The sequence below is a fragment of the Peromyscus maniculatus genome, chromosome 16 (genome assembly GCF_049852395.1).
Source record: "Peromyscus maniculatus bairdii isolate BWxNUB_F1_BW_parent chromosome 16, HU_Pman_BW_mat_3.1, whole genome shotgun sequence".
Taxonomy (NCBI): Eukaryota; Metazoa; Chordata; class Mammalia; order Rodentia; family Cricetidae; genus Peromyscus; species Peromyscus maniculatus.
The window spans coordinates 58,827,681-58,850,731 of record NC_134867.1 but is presented as its reverse complement, the minus strand read 5'-3'; the positions used below and the strand labels follow the sequence as shown (position 1 = coordinate 58,850,731).

Sequence of the window (23,051 nt, the reverse complement as noted above, 5' to 3'; positions counted from 1 at the left end):
ACTTTCTGCAATATCTTGATTGGAAACCGAGACACTGTATGTTGTCCGCTACAGAATACAGTTTAATATGGGGACCAGAGAGATGGCCCCATGGGCAAAAGCGATTGTTACACAAATGTGAGAACCTGAGTTCAGATCTACACTCACATGAAAATCTGGGTGTGGCTACCTGTGACCCTAGATCTGCAGGGAGCAGAGCCAGGGAGCAGAGCCAGGACACGGGTTGTTTCGGGTTTGTTTTCTGGGGTTTTGTTGCTCACTAGAACACAGTAAACAGATCTAAATATCATCTTTTAAATCTCAATCAGCACCAATCAAGAGAACTGAAGAAAAGGCAGATGAGAGGAAAGTGACCCTGACTTATTTTAGGCCGTGTCCGAGGAAACAGGAGGGATGACAGCTCAAACAGACCCCAACCAACAGACTGGAGCAGAGGCAAGGCGGGCGGGCGGGCAGCACATGGTGCTGACAGTCCAAACAGCGGGAAACACACAGGCATTTCATAAACGGCTGGGGAGGAAAACCATCAGAACTCTGGAACAGTATCTCAGGTGCCTGCCAGGTTGAATTCTAGAAGGGCAGAAGACCTAAGCGTGGGAAGTGAGAAAGTCAGAGTTCTAGAATAAACAAGGAAAAACTTCTTAGCCTCAGAATAGAACAGGCCTTTACAACATGATTTAAAATCTAAAGACACAAGTTAAAACTGAAAAATCAAAAATATCAGTAAAATACCATAAACCAAATAAAAACTGATGAAGGGTCTGTATCTTGTCTTAACAGAAAAAGGAAATGTCTATAATATACAGTTCCTATTAAATGATAAGGGAAATGATAGGCTAGTATCTGCTCTAGCACTGAGCCACACCTCCATCCCTTTAACTCATTCTTACCTTAAAAGTAGAATTAGGGGAAGATGATCATTCTTCCATTAATTAATAAGTACAAATCTAAAAATTTCAGTGTTCTGTGCTGCTGATGATGTGGGGAAATTTGGTCTCATTCACTTCTGTTGGAAACTGATGCCGGGATAGGACTGAGCACAAGCATGGTGTGTGTGCGTAAAACAGTAAAGACCCAGAGCCCAGGGACAGGGGCAGGCCGGGACAGGCTGCCTGAGATCACATCTGAAATCTCCCACTTGCTGTATGACCTTGGCAACACTAAGTACTCGGTGCCTGCATCCTATCTGCAGGGCCACTCTGATGCTGAATGAGATGATGCACACCCAGTACCCCACAGATCTTCAACACATGTCAGCTTTCTGTGTGAACAGAAAATTAGGAATATTTACCATAAACTTGCTATACTATTCTCATAAAGTCAACTATACAAATTCAGATTCATAGAGGAAAGTGATTTTAATTCCTCAAACAATGTAGCTTTTTGCTATTTCAAGCTGAGGAGTTCCAGAAATGTACCCTATACAACTCAGGCTCTTCATACACAACTCAGCACCGCGAAGTGTGAAAGGTGGAATTATTTAGCTCTGTTTCGACAGCAAAGAGTGCCGAGCCACACAATTACCAACTCTTCCCTTGAGTTCGCTTTCACTCTTTTCTTACAGGGTAATCTCAATACAGATGTCACATCACAGATAGCCTAGTGTGGTGGTGCACACTCTCATTCCAGCTCTGAAAAGTAGATGCAGGCAGGTCTCTGTGAGTTCAAGGCCATCTTGATCTACACAGTGTATTCCAGGCCAGCAAGGCTTGCATAGAAATACGCTGTCTCGGGGCTGGAGAGATGGCTCAGAGGTTAAGAGCACCGACTGCTCTTCCAAAGGTCCTGAGTTCAATTCCCAGCAACCACATGGTGGCTCACAACCATCTGTAATGAGATCTGGCGCCCTCTTCTGTATACATAATAAATAAATTAAAAAAAAAAAAAAAAAGAAAAGAAATACGCTGTCTCAAAAGGAAACAAAACCAAAACAAATATCAGATATAATATTGTAACAATTTAGTGTGTAAATAATTTCAAAATGATAAAATTATCCTTCGGAGAAAAACATCAAAATTCCTTTTGTAAGACTTTTTAAAATTAAATAATAATTATTAAAAGATCTGCTGTTAATGCTCTTTATGTATATGTGTGTTTGTGAATGTGTGTGTGTTTGTGTGTGTGTGTGAATGTATGCCTCCCATGGAGGTCAGACAAGCACGTCTGATCCCTTGTGAGCCTCCCAACATGGAAGTACTGGGAACTGAACTCAGCTCTTCTGGAAAAGCAGCAAGTGCTCTTAACTGCTGAACCCTCTCCAACCCCCAAAATATCAAATTTCAATTAATCTAGTTTTTAAACACCCAAAGAACTAGGCAAACTCAATGCAAAATATATAGGAAACAAAAATATTAAAAGTAATTAGTTAAGAGCCAGACGGTGGTGGTGCATGCCTGTAATCCCAACACTGGTGAGGCAGAGGCAATTGGATCACTGTGAGATCAAAGTCAGCATGGTCTACAGAGTGAGTTCCAGGACAACCAAAGCTGTTACACAGAGAAACCTTGCCTCAAGGAAAAAAAAGTAATTAATTAAAAGAAATGTTGACAGATCCATATGCTAATTCTAAAAAAAAACCAAACAAACACCATGCATTCTGTGCATTGTGGGATTCACCTAATTCTTTTTTTTTTTTTTTTTTGATTTTTTTTTTTTTTTGAGACAGGGTTTCTCTGTGTAGCTTTGTGCCTTTCCTGGAGCTCACTTGGTAGCCCAGGCTGGCCTCGAACTCACAGAGATCCGCCTGGCTCTGCCTCCCGAGTGCTGGGATTAAAGGCGTGTACCACCAATGCCCGGCTCACCTAATTCTTAATTTTAGTCTAGTTATATAATTTTAAAAACAAAATTAAACAAAAATGTTGCTGTTTTTGCAAAAGGTGTTAGGAAGTGATACATTCAAAGAGCTTGGTTCCCATTCCAAATTGATATATACCATTCAACCTTTCTCTTTTAACACATAACTCCTGTATATAACTCAAATTGATGGTCTTCTATTAGGGAAGGAGAAGGGAAATGAGGAAGCTATTTTAAAATGTTGAAATCGTTCATAAAGACCTGTCTTAAGCATTCTGAGGTGGTATTTTGACGTCAGTGTTCGAGGCGAGCCGGGACACTTGGAGAGCAAAAGATCGGTTCTCAGGACATTTACTTTTCTCCTCCTCTTCCTCCTCCTTCTCCTCCTCAATACTTGCCCTCCTTTGTTTCACCCTTCTGTGCACAGCACCGTGGTCTGATTTGAAGGAAAACAACCTGGGGTGAGACATAAGTCTACTCCTAGCTGTTGACTATGAAGACAGCATTTTAATAACTGCTTAGGCACCTGTACCTCCTTGGTCAAGACAGTAAATGATTTTATTCTTCCACTGGCTTATTATTTTTGGTCAACTTTATTGAAGTATAACCATACGACAAACCTCATCTATTCAGAATGCATGGCGTGGTTAATTTATGTCCAATAGATACTTATGAGAACGCTGCCACAATCAAATCATGGAGCACAGTGTTATCAATAAATTATTGGCGCTGCCTGCTTGGCTTAGTTTGGTTTGGTTGGACAGTTTAGCTAGCCACTGTAGAGGGTGTACTAGCATCTCATTGTGGTTCATTTGAATTTTCCATTGACTAGACAATGATGAGCACCACCTCGTGTGTTTATTGTCTATTTAGGAATTATCCAAACCTTTGCCCATTTTCCTTAAAATCTATTTTTATTACTTAAATCTATGAGTAATAAACTGCAGTAGGTACTTTAGGTATTCTGGAACTTTATGTATTCTACAAATACTTTGGTTCGTAAGGTTTTGTCCCAATACGTAGTTGATTTATTTATCATGTCACTGTGTGGGGCGGGGCTTTGGGGTTTCAAAAGCCCACACCATTCCCAGTTAGTGGACCAGATTTAAGCTCTCAGCTGCTGCTCCAGCGCCATGCCTGCTGCCCGCTGCCTGCCTGCCTGCTGCCCACTGCCCGCTGCCTGCTGTCTACTGCCCGCTGCCTGCTGCCCACTGCCCGCTACCCACTGCCTGCTGCCCACTGCCTGCTGCCCACTGCCTGCTGCCCGCTGCCAGCTGCCTGCTGCCCACTGCCCGCTACCCACTGCCTGCTGCCCACTGCCTGCTGCCTGCTGCCCACTGCCCGCTGCCTGCTGCCCACTGCCCGCTACCCACTGCCTGCTGCCCGCTGCCTGCTGCCCACTGCCTGCTGCCCGCTGCTGTGCTTCCTGCCATGCTGAGCATGGACTCTAATCCTCCAGAACTGTGAGCCCCAGATTAAGTATTTCTAAGTTGCCTCGGCCATGGTGTCTTATCACAGCAATAAAAAAGGAAACAAGGTATTCCCTGTATCTTGCTTCAGTGCCTTTGCCAGAAACTGAGGGCTGAGGATGTATTCAGTGACGAACATTTGCCTACCATGAGCAAGGCCCTAGGGTTCAATCCCCAGCATCCCATACACCAAAAGTAAACAATTGACTTTATAGATACAGCTCTCCTTAGGGACTGTATTCTCTTCCTTTGATCTCTGTAACTATCCTGCTTGTATTACTCTGTGTTAACACTGGAACTTTATAGGAATTCCTGAAACCGTCACAGCCTTTTCTTCCCCTTGACTATTCTAAGTCCTTTTATCCTTATGCATTTTCAGTTGTTTGTCAATATCTAGGAAGGTTCTCTTGTTTTGTTTGAGACAAGGCACCCTTGTAGCCCAGGCTTGTTCGAAAGTCACGATATAGCCAAGGATGATTTTGAACATCTGGTCCTCCTGTCTTTATCCCCAAAGTTCAGGGATCACAGCCCTGTGCCACCACAGTGTTATGCTGTACTGGGATCAACCCCAGGGCTGTGTGTACACTAGGAAGCACTCTGACAACTGAGCTACATTCTCAGTATACTGTCTAGAAACTCTGATTGGAGTTTCATTGAATTTATATATCAATTGGGAGAGCTGGTGCCCTAAATTGGCTGAGTCTTCCATTCCATGAAAACAATGTATCTTTCCACTCATTTAGGTCCTTTAAAAACATGGTTTTGGGAACTGAACCTAAGGCCTCATGCATGTGAGGCAGTTGATCTAATGATGGACTATACCGAATTCCTCATTTAGCCATTTCAGGACTTCTTCCAGCAGTTTTCCACGTCCAGCAAACATTGACTCACAATCTCTCTAATCTCCAAGACCGACAAGACATTTGGACAGTGTTCTCTCTTTTGTGGGTATGAACAGTCAGACATCAGTCCCCACAAACCAGACCTGAAACCATTCTAGAAATGACCTGTCTAAAAATCCAAGTAACAGAAGGAATCCCGTCAATGCAAATCAACACCTGTGACAATGCTTCGGAAGGACAGCCGGATTTAGAAACAGCAACCCAGAAGCTTGAGGGGGGTCTCTCTAGGACAAGATGCATAATTTTACAACTTACAATTCTTTTTGCTACTGGGATCTACTACAAGTTTTGTTGACCAAACAAATGATCCCTATATTTAAAGGAGTTCTTGGACCATCTTCCTCAGTACGAGTCCCTGAAGGAACAGATTTCAGCTGTATACAACATCTTGGTGTGCTGAGGCCTGTGGATGTTAACTGTTTGTCAAAGATGTAGACACCTGAGTTATAATATGAAGTTATTCTTAGGAACAATATAATTCAAGTGCCATACCATACTATGTATCGTTTCCAACCACGATGAAAATCCTATAACGTTTTGCTACGAATACTCTGATAAAAACAACTGGGATCATTGGTGAAACACCTCACAGCACAGCCCTCATTGCGCGTGCTCCTGAAGAGAAGGGGGCAATATTCTAGGCTGGATTCTGATTCTATATGCCTTCTGTAATAAGCCTGTTCTATTTTACAAGCCTGAAATGTTTTTAAAAATCACAGAACAATCCCATCAATGAAGCTTACATCTGATCAGGTATTAAGACAAAGAAACCCAAGGCCTTAAATTAAAATTTCACATTCCTCGTGCCCACACTTCCTGTGTTTTTTAAACTGTGGCACACAGTTTGGGGCTGTATCGAGGTGGCATATAGGGGAAGGAGAGTACCAGTGAATGAAATCACAGAATTACAGGCACTATCATAACCTATAAAATTTTTTTAAATGCATTCAGGTCTCAGATCCTTTGACAAAAATAACTCTCATTTTCAAGAATAGAAAGTGTCAGGGGGTTTTATGTCTTCTTATAAGAAATTTCCATCCACTGGATATAAATTTTACTTTTCATTTAAAAACACAACATGTTTTGATACTGAAAACTTCCCAAGAAGGGAGCTATTCTATACACTCTGAGTCACGGTTTTGCTCTGACTGGTGAATCTGCTCCCTCTGGCTCTTACTAGAGAGAATTTCTGAAATGGTTAGATCAAAAGGAAATGATCGGAACATCATCTCTGCTTCTCGGGTCTGGAGGAAACTGAAAAGCAGCATGTCTACAGTTCTGGGTATTACCACCAGATTCAAGGAACCACCACCATGCAGAACACAACCCGAAAGCCGGGCTCCTTCAGGCCAGGATGAGGCTCTGAGGCCCGAATGTTTACATGATTCTGGAGTTTCTCTATAGGAAAAAGAAACGCTTGCAAATACAAATTAAATCACACACATAGATGCTTATCTAGGATGAAAGCCCAAGTTATGAATTATAAACTTCAGAAAACTGACAAATGCCCAAAAATTTCCCCCTGCATAGAACACATTTTTATCCACGGCCAGATACAGTTCTCTAATGTTCCTTTTTCTGTATGGCTTAACTAAAGACTGTTTTAAGTCACTTCTTCCTAAAACAGTTTTGTTTTGTTTTTAATGTCTCCTATATAAAAGACGGTAGTTTTCTTTCAGCTTGGGACTAACTCAGGGTTCCTTCAAGCCAAAAATGTAGTGACCATCCTAAATCCATCTACCCCCCATTCCCACATCTAATCCTTTACTAAGTGTTGCTCTAATGTCATGCTGGTGCAGTGACAGGTACAATGACCAAGAGCGACTTAGGGAGCACAGGGCTTATGTCATCTTACAGGTTAGCCCATCATTGAGGGAAGTTGGGGCAGGAAACCAACCAGGAACTTGAAGCAGAAACCACGGGGGAATGCTGTTGGCTGGCTTGGTTACAGACTCACGCTTAGACAGCTTACCTTTCTCCTCTGGCTATGGAAGAGCTATCCACCCTGCTTGTGCTAAAGGGCCCATCTCTTACCGCCATCTTCCCACCAATTCCTCCCTTCCTGTCCACATCCTCCACACCCCCATTGAGTCATCCCTAGACGCATATACAAAACCAATTTTCCCATTAAGAATAGAAACTCTTCTCTTGGTCCAGTTCATCTCCGTCTCCGGGGCCATCTCTCTTCCTTCGCAGCGAGCCTGCCTAGTTACAGCTTCCTCGCCTCCCACTCCTTTCTGAACCCACTGGAACTGAGCTTCCTCGTCCATAACTGCACAGATGGACTCTTTCCCTCTCGCTGGTGTCCTCACTTGGCTTGACCAGTGGATGTTAGAAACTGTGGTCCTTCTCCCTCTCCCTCACTTTCCTCCCGACTCCCGGGTAACCAGACTTTGCATCCTTCCATCTCTTTGGCCACTCCTTCTCAGTCTGCTTTGCTAGTTTTTCCTCAGCCTCCTAACTTGTATTGGAAGAGCTCAGGGGCCTGTTCTTTCTCTACACTCCTTTGGTAATCTTACCAAGGTTTACAACTCTAAATACCATCTCTATGCCATTGTGTCAAACATCTTTCTCTCTGCCCTAGCCCAACCCCTACCCACCATCTGCTTAGTCATCCCCACCTGGATGAAGATGCACAACTCTATCTTGATGACCCGACTGAGTTTCCAGTGACCACCCCTAAACCTGCTCTGCTCCAGAGTTTCCTGTAAATGACAACTCACTCTTCCAGCCTCTCTGGTCCATAACCTGAGTGGTCTCTACCTATGACTCCCAATCAGAATAATCATTCTTTAGGAATAACTGTAAAGGTTCAAAAGAAAACAGAGTATTTTTTGTTTTAATCCAACCTCACAAAAACCATACAAGTTTTTTTAAAGGTTCTGGAGAGTTGGTGGTGGTCAGGATGCAAAGGACTGGATGGAGTCCCAGGTAGGATGGAAATACAGAAAGTAGTACACAATTTTCTGTTCTTTTCCCTCCTCTGCATTTTCTTAGTTTCTGTGCAGAGCACCTAAGTCAAGCACAAAGGCTTCAGGAGTCTTTCCAAACAGGTAGAGAAAAACTGCCGGTGAGAACAACAGACAAGACTTGAAGGGACGAGGCCCAGAGATGCGGAGAGCATAGTGAGGAGAGCCTGACGATTTGCTTGGCTTTTAATGGAGTTACCTGGTGAATTCCATGCTAGAGAGGCACCAGCAAACAAGAAACAAAAAAGCCACTCAAAGGCTAGAGAGCTCCACAGACCTTCCAAAAATCTCCCAAAACTGGAAAAAATACATATAGTTCAAGCTCATCCAAAGACAGGGACCTGCTGAACATCCTTGGCTTTCTTGAGGAAGGACAGAAAGACCTATGCTTTAGAGTAACAGCAACTAGGAAAAACACAACAAAATTCAGACGCACAATGTCTGAATCCTTCCTTTAAGGCGGTCTTCTCCTCCTCTGTCAGCTACAGTAAAATCAAAGGCTTAAGCTGGGAAAGTACTTCAGTTGCTAGAGCTCTTGCCTAGCTAGCATACTTGAGGACCTGAGTTTGATCCTCAGCATCAAAATAAGTAATTAATTTACTGCTCTGTAGAAAGATCATGTCAGCCAAGGCTTTTGGGCAAGTTTTCCTGCATATTGTGCAATTTACCCACACCCCTTAAGAGTCATCTTTGGGGTGTGGGTAAATCTCTGGATGTGTGGGGATCTCTCATCAGGTCTTCCTGCCAATGCTTTACAGCAGTCTATTCCCAATGAATAAACTGGGGTGGTGTGGTTCTTTTTAATCAAATTGTCAAATTTCTACTCAAAACTCTGCAGGGCTTTTCAGCCTGGAATAAATGTCCAAGCTTTCACACTGACTTTCGTAGGATACACAAGCTGGTTACCGACGTCATCTCTCTTCTCCTCTCCTGCTCCACCCACTCATACTCCTCAGCCTTGTCTTCGAACACGCCTGATGTGAGAACCCTGGTCTTGCTTCTTCCTTGATCTGGAATGTTCTGCTAGCCTTAAGCTTCACTGCTTCACCCCCTTTACATCTTTGCTGGAATCCCACTTTCAGGGCCTTCTCTAACCAGCCTAAAGTCCCTGTCTCCTTAGACCTAGCCTTCCACGATTCTTTTTCTGCTTAGTTCTTAAACAAATTTTACTCCCTTGCCTCATTTTTATGATTCATCTCCTAAAATATAGATTCCACAAATGCAAGAATGGTACATTTTTTGTTGCTGTTGTTGTTTTTCACTTCTGTATCTCTAGTTTCCAATGACCAGTGCTTGGCATATAGTAGTTACTCAAAACCAAACCTTCAACCAAACCATTGCATTTCAGACCATCCAAGACAATCACATAGAACACAGATATCTGGGCTTGTCAACTGAGAGAGACTCTACACAAAAGATTTTATTATCACAAATATGTAAATGCTACTTTCACCAAAAACGTAAATGAGACTGCCCTGGGAGTCATATAAAGAGAACCAGACTGAGGATACAAACTTAGAGAACTTCCAGTAGCTATCACATTATTGATAAATCCCAGCAATGCCTGGGATGGCACTATTGATTACCCACTTAGTACCCAGTCTTCCCTATGTAAGCAACCAGTCTGTTCCTCCTTCCTCCTGGAAGACCGAGTGCTGAAACCCCAGGTTATCACTCTACCTCTGAACTTAAGTGAAACGATTCCTTATTGTTTCAGCTGTTTGCTGTTTGGTTTCCTGCTCCAAAGGGGTGAAAACATTCTGATATGCTGGTCCACCATTTGTATGAAACAATGCCAACTATTCTTTAGTGTTTCTACAACTCATCTGTACAAACCCTTCTGGATTTCTACAGCTCGGACTTTTGAACCTTTGATCACAGCCACTTTTTAATTGATTAGTGTGTGAGTATATAAGGTGTATGTGTAGAGCTCAGACAACTTTCAGGAATTGGGTCGATCCTACTGTGGGTCCTGGTGCTCCAACCCGGGTCAACAAGCTTGCTTTTAGCCTCTAAGCTATGACCCATCAGAGCCATCCTAAGGGTACCTTTTTACCAGACGCTAACCGCAGCATTATATCCACTTACTTCAAATGTCACTTTCTCAAAAGTTTCCTCAAAGTTAGTCAGATCGAAAGTCTTAAGCAGTCTCTGTCTATAGCATTTACTATAACCTTTTTTAACCGTACTACTTAGACAACGGTGACCATCTACTTTAAACTGTAAATTACATTTACCAGGTACAGTTCTAAGTATTGAAGCTTCGTTAACACTTTTGATCCCTACAAATCCAAAGGGATCAATTCTATTACACCCATTTTGTGGATTAGGGGGGAAAAAAAAAAAAACAGCATGCATGGACAAAAACTACAACTTGCCCACGTGCTGCCGGGCTGGTAGCCTGCAGAAGCTCGATTAACGCCTAGACAGCGATTAGCTGCATTGAAGGTGTAACTGCAAACCCAAGCACACTTCACAAACAAGATTTTGAACATCTCTAGTTCTAAAACTAAGTCTAAAAGGCTCCGCTCGTGGGCATCCGGAGCCCGAAGGATGAAAAGCATAAGGGAACCCTGTTTCATCAACAACCTGCCCAGCCCTTGTGGCCCAAGTCGCCCTGTGGTGGGGGCCCGAAGGTCCTCTACCACGCTGGCACCGAGCGGTAAGCGCAGAAGGCAGGGACGAATCCACACCGGGGAGCGGAGGAGGAGCTGGGAAACAGGAGACGGGAGCCCGCCCCTGCCCCAGCGCGTAACAGAGCTGGGAGCCCGACCGCCTGGAGCGCGTCACGGCCGGGACAGCGGGAAGCGCTGCGGCGGCGTGGCCAGAGAAGAAACAACCGAGGGCGCCCCTGAAAGAGCAAGAGCACGTGGGCCTGCGAGAATGGCGCTGACAGCAGCCCCGCCGGGCGGCGCCCCGCAGCCGGGCCAGACGGCTCTGCCGCCGCCCCAGTGGCCGCCGCCGACACCACCATGGCGGCCCGGCCGGCCAAGAAGCGGCCAGCGCGCAGGCGCGCCCGAGGACCCGCAGGTGGGCGTGGCCAAGAGCCGGAAGTGCCCTTTCCTACGGGCCCTCCCGGAAACGCGGCGGGCCGGAACTGCCTGGAGCTCCTGCCTCCAGACGGAACCTCGCGTTGCTCGGCAACCGGTGCGTGCCCGGCGGACTCGCTCCACGCTCCCCGGAGCAAGGCTGGAGTAGCGGCTCCCTGCTGCGCAGGCCCCCTCGCGTCGCGCCCGCTTCCCCGAGAGCCGCGTCCTCGCGCGTCGCGGCATCCCTGCCCTTGGCACTATTTACACGTCTCCGGCTCCCTCGACTCCTTAAACCCCACCTGCCTCAGAGCCCGCCTCCACCGAAGGGGCGGCGGTTCGACCCCCGACATGGCGTCGGCGATGACAGACCGCAATCCTCGGGCGACCGAGGCCTCCGGCACTTACACCTACACCAGCAGGCCCCGGGCCGTGCCTTGCCAGCGCCGCCGCTACCGGGACAGCCTGTTGCAGTCGTGAGTGACCAAAGTTAATTCCTGTCCGGTCTCCGCTTTGCATCCCCATCTGCTTTCCCTTGTCTACTACGCGCAGTCAAAACCCCTGCCCCCCCAAAACAACACAACTATGTGGTTACACACAAGCACAGCTGGCCTGAGCCGTGACGTGTACACAAATGGTTATACACAGCCACCCCCAAACGCCACGGGGCGAGGGGGCATTCTCATACACGTTAATCCACAGTTCTGCCAAGTCGGTTTCATCGTGCAGACAAGGTGAAGTACAGAGCAGTGGTACACCGATCGCATGTGCCGAGTGAAAGAGCCATCCCACATGAAGCCCTTTCCACACCAGTCTGGGTGGAATTAGGTTAGCTTTCCATGCAGGACCACAAAACATATTGTTACTATAGTGAATATTTGCAGTATTCAGCCCTGTGTATGTATGCAAAAGACCACAGAGTTTATAGTGCTCTTAAGAGTTCTTCCTGTAAGCTTCAAGTTTGGGAATAGCAGGGCATAAGAGTGAGAGCTTCATGGAAGCAGGAATCTCTGCACCTTTTGTTCACTTTGGACCTTGCCCGCCACACAGGAAGCTCTCAATGTAAATTGAAGTGGTGACTGAACACTTGTAACTCTTGGCCAGGCCTGGCACAAACCTGTTATCCTAGCTCACTCAGAGGTAGAAACAGTAGGATAGCTGAATTTTTCTTATAGTTAGTTCATTTTTATGTTGAAATAATGTGTTGACTAATAGTAATGCAGAAACCGTAGTAAAACATTTTATGAATGTAGTTACTTACAACCCAGAATACATGAGACCCTTACCATAAGTATGGTTACCTTCCATGATACCTTTATAAATGAGCGTATCTTGGGGAATGCCAGTAGCCAAACTTGCTGGTAAGTGACTATGTAACTGTGTCCAAAGAGTGAATGTCTTCAGGTCAGTCTGCCTCTGTACTACAAAGTCCTTAGTCCAATCTCATTCAGAAGTTTCTGTATTGACCATAATAAATAACTTCTCCAGATAACACTTGGCTAGACTGGATAGCAATGTGTCTAAAGCAAGTCAAGATTACAAATTATCTTATTGAGGTGTATGACTGGGCTGAATCCCAGTTTTATGTTTAGGTATGAGAAGCCAATTTCATCCACACAAAAATAGGACTATCTCATTTTTTTTCTCTCAGAGTAACTTAAAATTTTAAGATTAATACAAGCCTGATAGAGTTCAAAGGCATCTCCCTTTTTGTAGCACAATAAATTGTAACACTGAAAGAAACCATTAGAATACAAGTTTTCTCATTCACAAACAAGAAGTTTTAACAGTTTGCGCATCCCTAATCTAGAAACCTGAAGCTTTTTTAAAATGTATATGTGAGTGTCTTCTGTGTGTATGTGCACAGGAGCGCAGGTGTTAGTGGAGCCCAGAAGAGGGCATCAGATCCCCTGGAGCTGGAGTTGCAGAGGGTTGTAAGCTGCCTAACATGGGTGCTGGGAACCAGACTCTGGTCCTCTGCAAGAGCAGAATGAACATTTAACCCTTGAGCCATCTCTCTTGTCCCCAAACCTAAAGCCTTTTGAGTGCCATGATGCCACAATAAAAAATTCCACATAGGACATTATGTGACTGGCCATAGTCAGAATACAGGTACACTAAAAAATACTGTATATAATTACCTCTAGGCTGTGTATGTAAGGCATATATGGAACATGTTTACATTTGAATCATATATGAGCAAATAGTCCAAACTGTGAGAGAAAAATCTAAAATACTTGTAGCCCCAAGTATTTCAAATAAGAGTATCAGTGTGTACATATTTTATATATTTGATAGTTAAGCAATCACAAATACATAAACACAGTAACATTTACCTATAGGCTTGTTCCCAAACCAAAATATGACATCCTCCTCTTACAAATCTGTTAGTAAAGAGCATAGAAACCTTCTAGTAAGTATTTTTTGTTTTGTTTTGTTTTTTTTGTTTTGTTTTGTTTTGTTTTTCGAGACAGGGTTTCTCTACGTAGCTTTGCGCCTTTCCTGGGACTCACTTGGTAGCCCAGGCTGGCCTTAAACTCACAGAGATCCGCCTGGCTCTGCCTCCCAAGTGCTGGGATTAAAGGCCACCACCGCCCGGCTAAGTATTTTTAATACAAAGAAATGAAATAATTGACTGATCAAATGAAGCTTAACATCATCATGGTAGGCAGAATGTTGTTGGTTCCCAGAACCTGTGACTGCATTGCCTTGTGTGGTCAGATGCACTTATTAGTAAATTAAACTGCAGATGTTCAAGTGGGGAGGTTATCCTGAATGTCTGGGTGGGCCGGTGTCATCTCAGTGACCATACAAGTGAAAGGAGCAGGCAGACGCCGAGGCCAGAGGAGGGCTGCTAGGCGCTCCGCTCTGGTGGCTGTGCTCAAATGCCTGACAGAAGCAGCCTAGCATAGCAAAGGTTCATTTTGGCTTCCATTTCCAGGGGATGCAGATCACAGCAGGGAAAGTGGCGTGGGGTGGCATGGCGCTTGCAGTCACGAGGCAGAGAAAGAGTGAGGGCTGGTGTCTAGCTTGCTTTCTCCTTTTTATTCAGTGTGGGGCCCTAAACAGTGGAACAGTGCCATCCACGGGGTCTTCTCACCTCAGTAAATCCATGAGTTTGTATAACCTTTTAATTCAGATTTAAAGAGACCCCTGCAATGGGAATTGTTCCCGTTATTAAACACTGCTGTGGTCCAGGTACTGCAGCCCTCACAATAGCTCCAAGAAGTAGGTGGCATTACGTTCATTTCCCAAGGTCAGGCAACTAATATGGTACAGCCCCAGTCTACACACAGATTGATTTGACAGTCTGTCCCATGATTCTTCTTCCTTCTAGACTACTGTGGGCCAGTTAGCTGTACATGGAAGCAGTTCACTTCTTAAGTCCATCTCTGTGCAGTGCTCACCATGTGTGTCAGCATGCTAGAATCCAGAGAGACATTAATGAAAACAGACTGTGGTGTTTCCCTTGAAATCTACCAAATACTGAGAAAGGCAGACACTAACCATGTCACTGTGACACCAAGAGAGAAGCAAGGCATGCTGGTGGCACAGAAGAAGGCCACCAGCCCTGTGGGGACATAGGAGGTGTAGTAGGACCTGAGGAAATAGCCAGGTGAGTTTGGAGATTAGGCCAAGGCATAGGGGAGGGAAATGTTTCAAAAAAAAGAAATCACATGTTCCAAAGGCCCATAAAAAAAAAAAATCAAGTCTCCTTGAAGAAAACAGGAAGACCCAGGAGGCGACCGACCCAAGTAGGCATGGAAAGCGGCGGGAACAGGCTGTGAAGCCAGAGGGGCTACATTCAGCTTTCCTTTTTATGCTAGTGGTGATGGAAGAGGAAGGGCAGAGGAAGAGAAGGGTGATAGCAAAGAGGGGAGCTTTAAAATTATCCTTATTGTTGGTTTTCAGCTTATAAAATAGAATACCCTTATAGAAACAACAGAAAAAAATAGGTGAATAAAGACAGTTAATCATCTCCTGCCCACTCTGCTTCTTCACTGTTAAAATCAGATTTAACCATTTTCTATTATTCTTCTTTGTATTCATATAAATGACCATATATATAGGAGAGATTTCTTTCCGAAATAAAATACACTAGTAAATACTTTGTACAGTTAGCTTTCTCCCCCTACTAAATAAACTTTAAATCTGTTTTCCTCCTATTTTCTTATTTGTACATGCACATAAATATTCATAAAAAGCATTCAAAAGAACCCATTCATGCCTAGGGCATTTGTAGGACTTATAGCTCAACCTCCCCGCCTTTCTTGCCTGTTGGCCCACTTCTGTCCTTAAGGCAAACCATGTTACAGTTCTGTATGCATTTTTCTGTATTTTTTTCAGGCTCACATATTTAAATTCGAATTCATGGCTTCTTATTTATGAATACACAACAGCTCTCTTGCTCTCTCATCTCTCTCTCATCTGTGTGTGTGTGTGTGTGTGTGTGTGTGTGTGTGTGTGTGTGTGTGTGTTAATGAACTTTACATCACTGAACAGGGACCAAGAAAACTAGCAGAGGAGGGAGAGGACTTATTTTAGCTCACACTTTCGGAGGTTTCAGCACATGGTCATTTGACCCCATGTTTCTGGAGGTGAGGCAGAGAATCATAGTGGAAAGGGTGTGGGGGAACAGATGCTCACTTCATGGCAGCCAGAAAGCAGAGGAGAAAGTAAGAGGAAAGATCCAGAGCCAAGATACACCCTTTAGTGTCATACTCCTAGTGACTTCACTTCATCCAGTGAAACCCAACTTTGTATAATTCTGCTTCTCCATAATCTGTACAAATTTTAAATCCACTAATGGTCTAAATTATTGATTAAGTCAGACAGCTCCTGACCTAATCATCTCTGAGACATTCTCACAGACGCTTAGAAGTTTGCTTTACTTCTAAGATGAACCATTACAGTTTATTTCATAGCAACAGTAACACACACAGCTCTGAACCTCTTCTGCCCTCTTAATAATTGGAGTGCTCAGCTGTCTTCTGTGGCATTATGATAATGGGTGCAACCATCACTGTTAAACTTTGCACTTTTGATAGTCAGTTTGCTTCCAGCTTTGGCTACAAAGAATGAGGTTTGACAAACAACTGTGTGTGCTAGGCCTTTACTTCTATGAGGTAGGTTCTTAGGAATGTGATTGTTAAGCTATGCATATATTTAATATAAACAAATACAATATACCTGTCCTCCAAGAATATGTAAACACATGCATTACATCCTTATCAACAGTAGGTGTCATGGAATTCATTGTTTTGATATTTCAACCTAATATTTTCTCTTATTATTTTAATTAACAGTAGGAGGCATTAACCACGTCAGTACTACTACTCTTCTAAAATGTCACTGGCCTCAGTGGATGTAGAATACACTGAGGAAGAAATGTTCTGGTCAGTCTTTAAGAGAAGTTTTTTTGGCAGTCCAGGTAAAAGATAGTGATGGCAAGTGAGCACTGGATGGGTGTAAAGAAGGCCAGGGTGTGGAGTCAGAAATTCTTGCCAGCTGTAGGGATAGGGAAGAGAGTGTGGTCATACATGACTCCCAGCATTCTCAAATAAGTCACAACTGTGGTCATTGACACCATTTAGTAAAATAGAAAACACTTGAAGTAATAAGTTGGAATGAGAGAAAGATAGTTCAGTGTTGAAACGGCCTTATAGATATCTTAGAAAGGTGTCTCTGGGCAGCCGGATATACCTGGAGTTGAGAGTATTGAACTGAAAATAAAATAAAATTGGCATGTGGGTTATAAGTGAGGCTCTGCTCATAGATTAGAAAACTGAGCCCTTAGGAAGTACTGATAAGTGTAGCATAAATTCTAATTGGTTTTAATAATAAAAACCTGGAGTCAGATATAGGGGTAAATACTGAAAGATCAGCGAGGTAAAAGAGCAACCAAAGTCACCTCTTGCCTCCATGACTCCTCCGACTGAAAAGGGGGCAAGCTCCTGTCTCTGCTCACCTAACATTCCTCTCTCTGCCCAGCAATATCGCTTTCTGTCTGTACAGACCTCCAGACCTCTGTGATCAAGTAATGGCTAGCTCCACCCTCTGATCTTCAGGCAAGTTTTATTTGTTAGAACACAGACAAAATATCATCACATTTCCCCCTTTTTGTCTAAAATAAAAAAGATTATAACTTATATAAGAAAAACTATGTACAATAAGTAAAATAACTATGTATAATATATACAGGCAATAAATATATCAAAAATGTCTAGTCCATAAACATTTGACAAATTCAGAGAAAATACTCCATTATCTATCCTAGCTTGGTGAGTCCAAAAGGTTGTATCTGATTGACTTTCTATTCTAACTTGCATCACCAAAACTATCTTTTAATGTCTCTCAACCCTATACACTTTACACCTCTTTAGTGAATTTCTTTTCTGAACCTGGTAACTAGGAAAACTATAACTATAAAGTCTTCAACTCCATCAGAGACCTGAGAAGGAAATATTACCTGGGTAAGCAGGAAGTGCAAGTGACTTCCAAAAACATGTGAGAAATGACAGAAACAGCTGGTAGTGTGGACAGTTATCCAGGGTTCCTCTGCAACATTGGGGTATCCATATCCATCTTTGGCCTATAGGCCTAGAATATCTGATAGACTTTTCTGTGAATTGATTTTTGAAGGACTGCTCCATCTTGTCTTGGCAAAGTTCAGCAGTCACTTTCTTTTCTGTCCTGCTTGTCCAATTTGGACAGCATACTGTCAGTAGTTGAGGCAAGGGCACTTTCTTGCCCAGTGGCTAACTTTTGCCACAAAGAAAGTAAACTCCATATGGAGTTTCTTTGATGCCCATCATCTTCTCTAAAGTAGATTGGTGCTGTGACATGTCTCATTGTCATAAAAAAAAAAAAAAGAAGAACCCATGTTATTAAAACATCTTAAATGCCATATTCTACAGATCTCCGAAATGTTTGAAGACTACCTGTCTACCTAAAATATATCTGTTTGACCTTGAAAACATACCTAATATGACTACAAGTTTGATTGTAATAGGCGACTAAATACTAGTTTGTAATAATAACTTTCAAGGACTAAAAATTTGCATTACATTTTAAATGAGCTATACAGGTACAATAACTTGAACAAGAATATAAATGTATGTACAGTATATTCTAACAAAAATAACCTCAAATTTATATCAATATATAAAGATCCATATCAACGTAAGAGATTTTAAAAAAAGTAGTTACTTTTTAAAAAATATATTCAATAATCTACCTTTTTATCCTATGTCTATATCCTCCTTTTTTCTTTTCAGAGTAGATTTAATAATCTACCCTTTTATCATTTCTATACCCCCCCCCTTTTTCTCCAAAAAACGAGAACCCTGAATCTAATCTCCTTTGTTCAGCTTTTTAAAACTATTACCAGTAACAACTTATAACCAACCATCCTAAACAATGACAAATGTTCATAGCCCACTGAAGGCCAAAAACCACCCTCCTCACCTCTGTGGGATGTGGGTACCGTGTCCTTAAAATTACTTCCTGCTGCCTAGGGGCGATGCCATCTTTAGGGGATCTTGAAAAGAAAAATTTGGGTTAATTGTCAAGTCCTGGGAAAGGTAGCTGTATCATTTACTGTCCAGTCGCTACATAATGGGAAGAGCAGGGCTTATTTCAAGTCCTGGCTAAAGTAGTCTATGAGGCTGGATCATCTCAGCTAGCCATCTGGAAATTGTCCTGAGCAGTTTGTAGTCCAAAGCAGATCTTTAGGTGGATGTTTGTCAGATTAGTGGCATTATAGTCCTGGTGGGAATCATCATTGTGGGGCCCCATCCTCTTTTGGTCACTGTTAGGCATGGTCATGGTTCACTGCAGAAAACGTAAACATTTTAAATGTCATATGCAGCAGATCTCAAAGAAGTTAAAGGATCAATATTTGTTATGTATATCCAGAGTACAAAAACTTAATTGCTAGTTACCTGATAAAGACTCAAACCTGAAACATCTACAGGAAGCTAAATGAAGCCTTTTTCTAGAATTAGTTAGTACTCTTATATAACCATTAATGTCATGAAAAAAAGTTTAAAATGTATGTTAATCTTATAAATTTTGAGGTAATATTTATACCTTAAGAAAGGATTTAAAGAGGCTGGAGAGATGGCACTGGCTGCTCTTCCATAGGTCCTGAGTTCAATTCCCAGCAACCACATGGTGGCTCACAACCATCTGTAATGAGATCTGGTGCCCTCTTCTGGCCTGCAGGCATACATGAAGGGAGAATGCTGTTAACATAATAAATGAACAAACAAATAAATAAATCTTTTTTAAAAAAGAAAAGAAAACCTTTAAAGAGTTAAAACCAAAGAATTATGAGAATAGTGGCAATAGAATAGTCCCTAATTTTGGTTTTTCTTCTGTCCCATATCAGGTGGCTCTTCTGACATGAGACAGAGATTTTGGGTTTTCCTTTAACAAGCATCAACTCCAAAGCCAGCTTTAATTTTCAATTGAACTGGGACTACAAAAAGACCATTTGCTTCATGTGTCTGTAGAGAACAGCAGAAACAAACATTTGGGAAGATTTGTGGAATTTTGTCCTGTTGGAGATGTGATCTACCAGTAGGCCAATTTACTCCTTTTTTTGGAACATCTTTTTTTGGATGATTTGTCCTTTTTCTACGTGTCTCATTTGTCCAGTGGTCTTCGGATTCCTTTACTGGATGCCTTCATTCTCCTGAAAGACAAAAATAAAACCCTGCCCCAACCCTAACTTCAGGGAGTTTCCCTTTTGGCAAGTTATATCTGATCAAATAAAAAGCATTTCTTAGTTTTATAGGTTAGCTTAAATTGAGTGATCACACTGTTTAATGAATTATCTCTTCTAATCAAGAGGTATCTCTTGTTCAAGTCTAATCTTTATCAATTTTGACTTATGTTTTCTCCTGAATTTTTTGTTTTATTTTCTAAAGCTGTTCTATCATCTAGAGCAGTATGGTATTTTACAATAGGCATTAGGTTCTTTAATTGCTCTGGGAAGGAGTTTTCTCCACAATGTCAGGAAATAACTGAATTTGACATGGGGGCCTGCGAGAGGCCCCTCAAGGCATTTCCCAATGGCAAAGGGTTGCCTTGTCTGTCCCTTGTTGATCTACATTCGCTAGTTCAGTGTCTGCCTTTGCCACACCTCTGCATACTCCAGAAGGGAGGAGCATTCTGTTGGAATTATTCTTAGGAAAAACATTGTTTCTAGGAATGCCCTGTTTCAGTCCCTTTTTAGGTTGACCTTGTTTACCACAGTTGAAACACTTGACATGTTGATTTTTCTTCAAACCTCTGGAAATCACCTCTCCTATCCAAGCATCATCATGGTTATGAGATTCAATATTGGCTGTATCTCGGATTCATTCTCCAAGGGTGCTGATCTTGCCTTTAATGGCCTCATTACCCTTTTGGTTGTGCATTACCATTTTCAAAAGCCAGAGATTCAATTATTATTTGTCTAGCTTCTGAATTTGGTATCATTCTATTTACTACTATAATCAATCTTTGTAAGATTTAGTGAAGGTTTCTTTTGGACCTTGTATAACTTTAGTACATGACTCAGTTTTCTTTCCTACTTCTTCAATTCTGTCCCAAGGAATTAAGGCTGCTTTGTGGCATAAAGCCAGGATGTAGTCATCATATAGAGATTGCCTTTGTACATTAGCATAATCTCCCTCTCCAAGAACTTGGACTTGGGATATTTTCATACCTCTGGCCCTTCTTAGCCTCATCTTCCCACCAGGTCCTCCACTGTAATTAGGACCGGCCTCCAAAACTGCTGTAATCAAATCTCTCCAGTCTTGAGGGATAATTCTATTACAAGTTGATCATGAGTTTAATGTCTGCTTCACAAAAAGTGAGACTATTGCTTTCTTTTTTTTTTTTTTTTTTGGTTTTTCAAGACAGGGTTTCTCTGTGTAGCTTTGCGCCTTTCCTGGAACTCGCTTTAGAGACCAGGCTGGCCTTGAACTCACAGAGATCTGCCTGGCTCTGCCTCCCAAGTGCTGGTATTAAAGGAGTGCGCCACCACCGCCCGGCTGACTATTGCTTTCTTGAATCTCCTTAAATCTAACATTTCCACAGGAGTCCATTCAGCTTTTACACAGTCTTGGGGATATCTATCATTTGGCAATTCCTGTAAGGTGACTGGTTAAGTTCAAATTGGCTGTTTGAAAACCTTCGGCTGCTCCTTTCTAACCTTATAACGGAAACACTGAGATTTGTTTATCCTTTAAATTCCTCTGTCTGGGTCTGAATATCTCTATGATCTAGTTTAATAAGTTTTTCTAAAACTTGTAACTTAGCACTCAAATTAACCAACTTTTTTAGTGATAAAACAAAAATAAAACCAATAATGTTTATAATTGACATTACATAAATCCCATTAATTATCCTCTCATTTAGTTGTTCAAGTTTCAAACCATCCAGCATGTTATCATACAGAGACCTAACTTCCTCCATTGTAATAGTGTTTCCCTTTTTTTTTTTTTTTTTTTTTTGGTTTTTCGAGACAGGGTTTCTCTGTGTAGCTTTGCGCCTTTCCTGGAGCTCACTTGGTAGCACAGGCTGGCCTCGAACTCATAGAGATCCGCCTGGCTCTGCCTCCCGAGTGCTGGGATTAAAGGCATGCGCCACCACCGCCCGGCCTTGTTTCCCATTTTTTAATGTGGGAAAAAACTCCTTTAACTAATTTCAACCTTTAAGAATTCCCAATTGTCTTACCAAATCTGCCCACGATGACGATTCAGATGATGGTGAAATGTGAGGCTGACTGCTGCTGCTTAGAACAGTAGAAGCCAGAGAGGGTGTCCAGGCAGCTACCTAACGTGACAACAGCCCGAGGAGGGGGTCCAGTGAAAACCCACAATCCACTGGGAGAGGGACCCCACTGTCTGAAAAACGCACACGGGGGGTTATGGGTAAGAAACACGTGTGGCAGGAAATGCCTAAAAGCAGAGCTGGCTGGTGGTGAGGGGCTAACTGCAGCCGTATATTGAGTCCTCGTGCCTGTGGAGTTTGTTGCAGAGAGGTTGCAACAACAACAAAAAAATCCCAAACTTGCTCACAGCTTAGCAAAAAGAGAAGAAACCTAGCTGGCAAGGGTATGACTCGGGAGGGAGCCCCTGCGTGTGCTGGTGGCTGTAAAGACACAGGCAAGCAACTTTTTCATGAATTCATGCACCAATTAATATTCTAATTGATATTAATAATAAAAACCCAGAGTCAGATATCAGGGTAAATGCTGAAAGATCACAGAAGTAAAGGAGCAACCAATCTCACCTCTTACCTCCACGACTCTTCAGACCCAAAAGAGAGTGAGCTTCTGTCTCCACCCACCTTATATTCCTCTCTCCACCCAGCCATGTCACTTCCTGTCTGTACAAACCTCCAGACCTCTATGGTTAACTAATGGCTAGCTCCACCTCTGATCTCGAGGCAAGCTTTATTTGTTAGAGCACAAACAAAATACCACCACAGATAAGTAGCCGGGAAACAACTCTGAAAGTAGCACACAAGGCTAGAAAAGAGAGCGCTCCCACACAGGAGTTGGTTGTAGTGATATATTGTGTACCCCAGTAAAGCTTGCCTGGGGATCAGAGGACAGAGTCAGCCACTAGATTAAAAACAGAGATCAGGCACATGCCTTTAATCCTAGCATTCCGGAGGCAGCGATCCATCCGGATCTCTGTGAATTCAAGGCCACACTGGAAACAGAGCCAGGAGTGGTGGCACACACCTTTAATCCCAGCACTAGGAAGGAGGGAAGATGGCAGGTCACAGAAAGGTATATAAGGTGTGAGTAAACAGGAAGTCTCTCTCTCTTGAGGCTGAGGATTTCGTAGAGGTAAGAACGTGGCTGGCTTGTACTGTTTCTCTGATCTTCCA

General features: G+C 42.9%; 1 protein-coding gene across 2 annotated transcripts in view; it reads left to right on the top strand.

Moving 5' to 3' along the window:
• The first annotated feature begins 10,873 nt into the window (after positions 1 to 10,873).
• Rsph3 (radial spoke head 3) overlaps positions 10,874 to 23,051 on the top strand; it is a 50,189-nt gene continuing 38,011 nt past the window's right edge. Inside the window, exon 1 of one of the 2 annotated variants that reach the window (XM_076552869.1) lies at positions 10,874 to 11,635. In XM_076552869.1, the coding sequence (XP_076408984.1) occupies positions 11,106 to 11,635 (530 nt within the window). In that variant the 5' untranslated portion in view covers positions 10,874 to 11,105. The remainder of the gene's footprint in view (positions 11,636 to 23,051) is intronic. The other variant, XM_006978101.4, reaches the window with a different exon arrangement.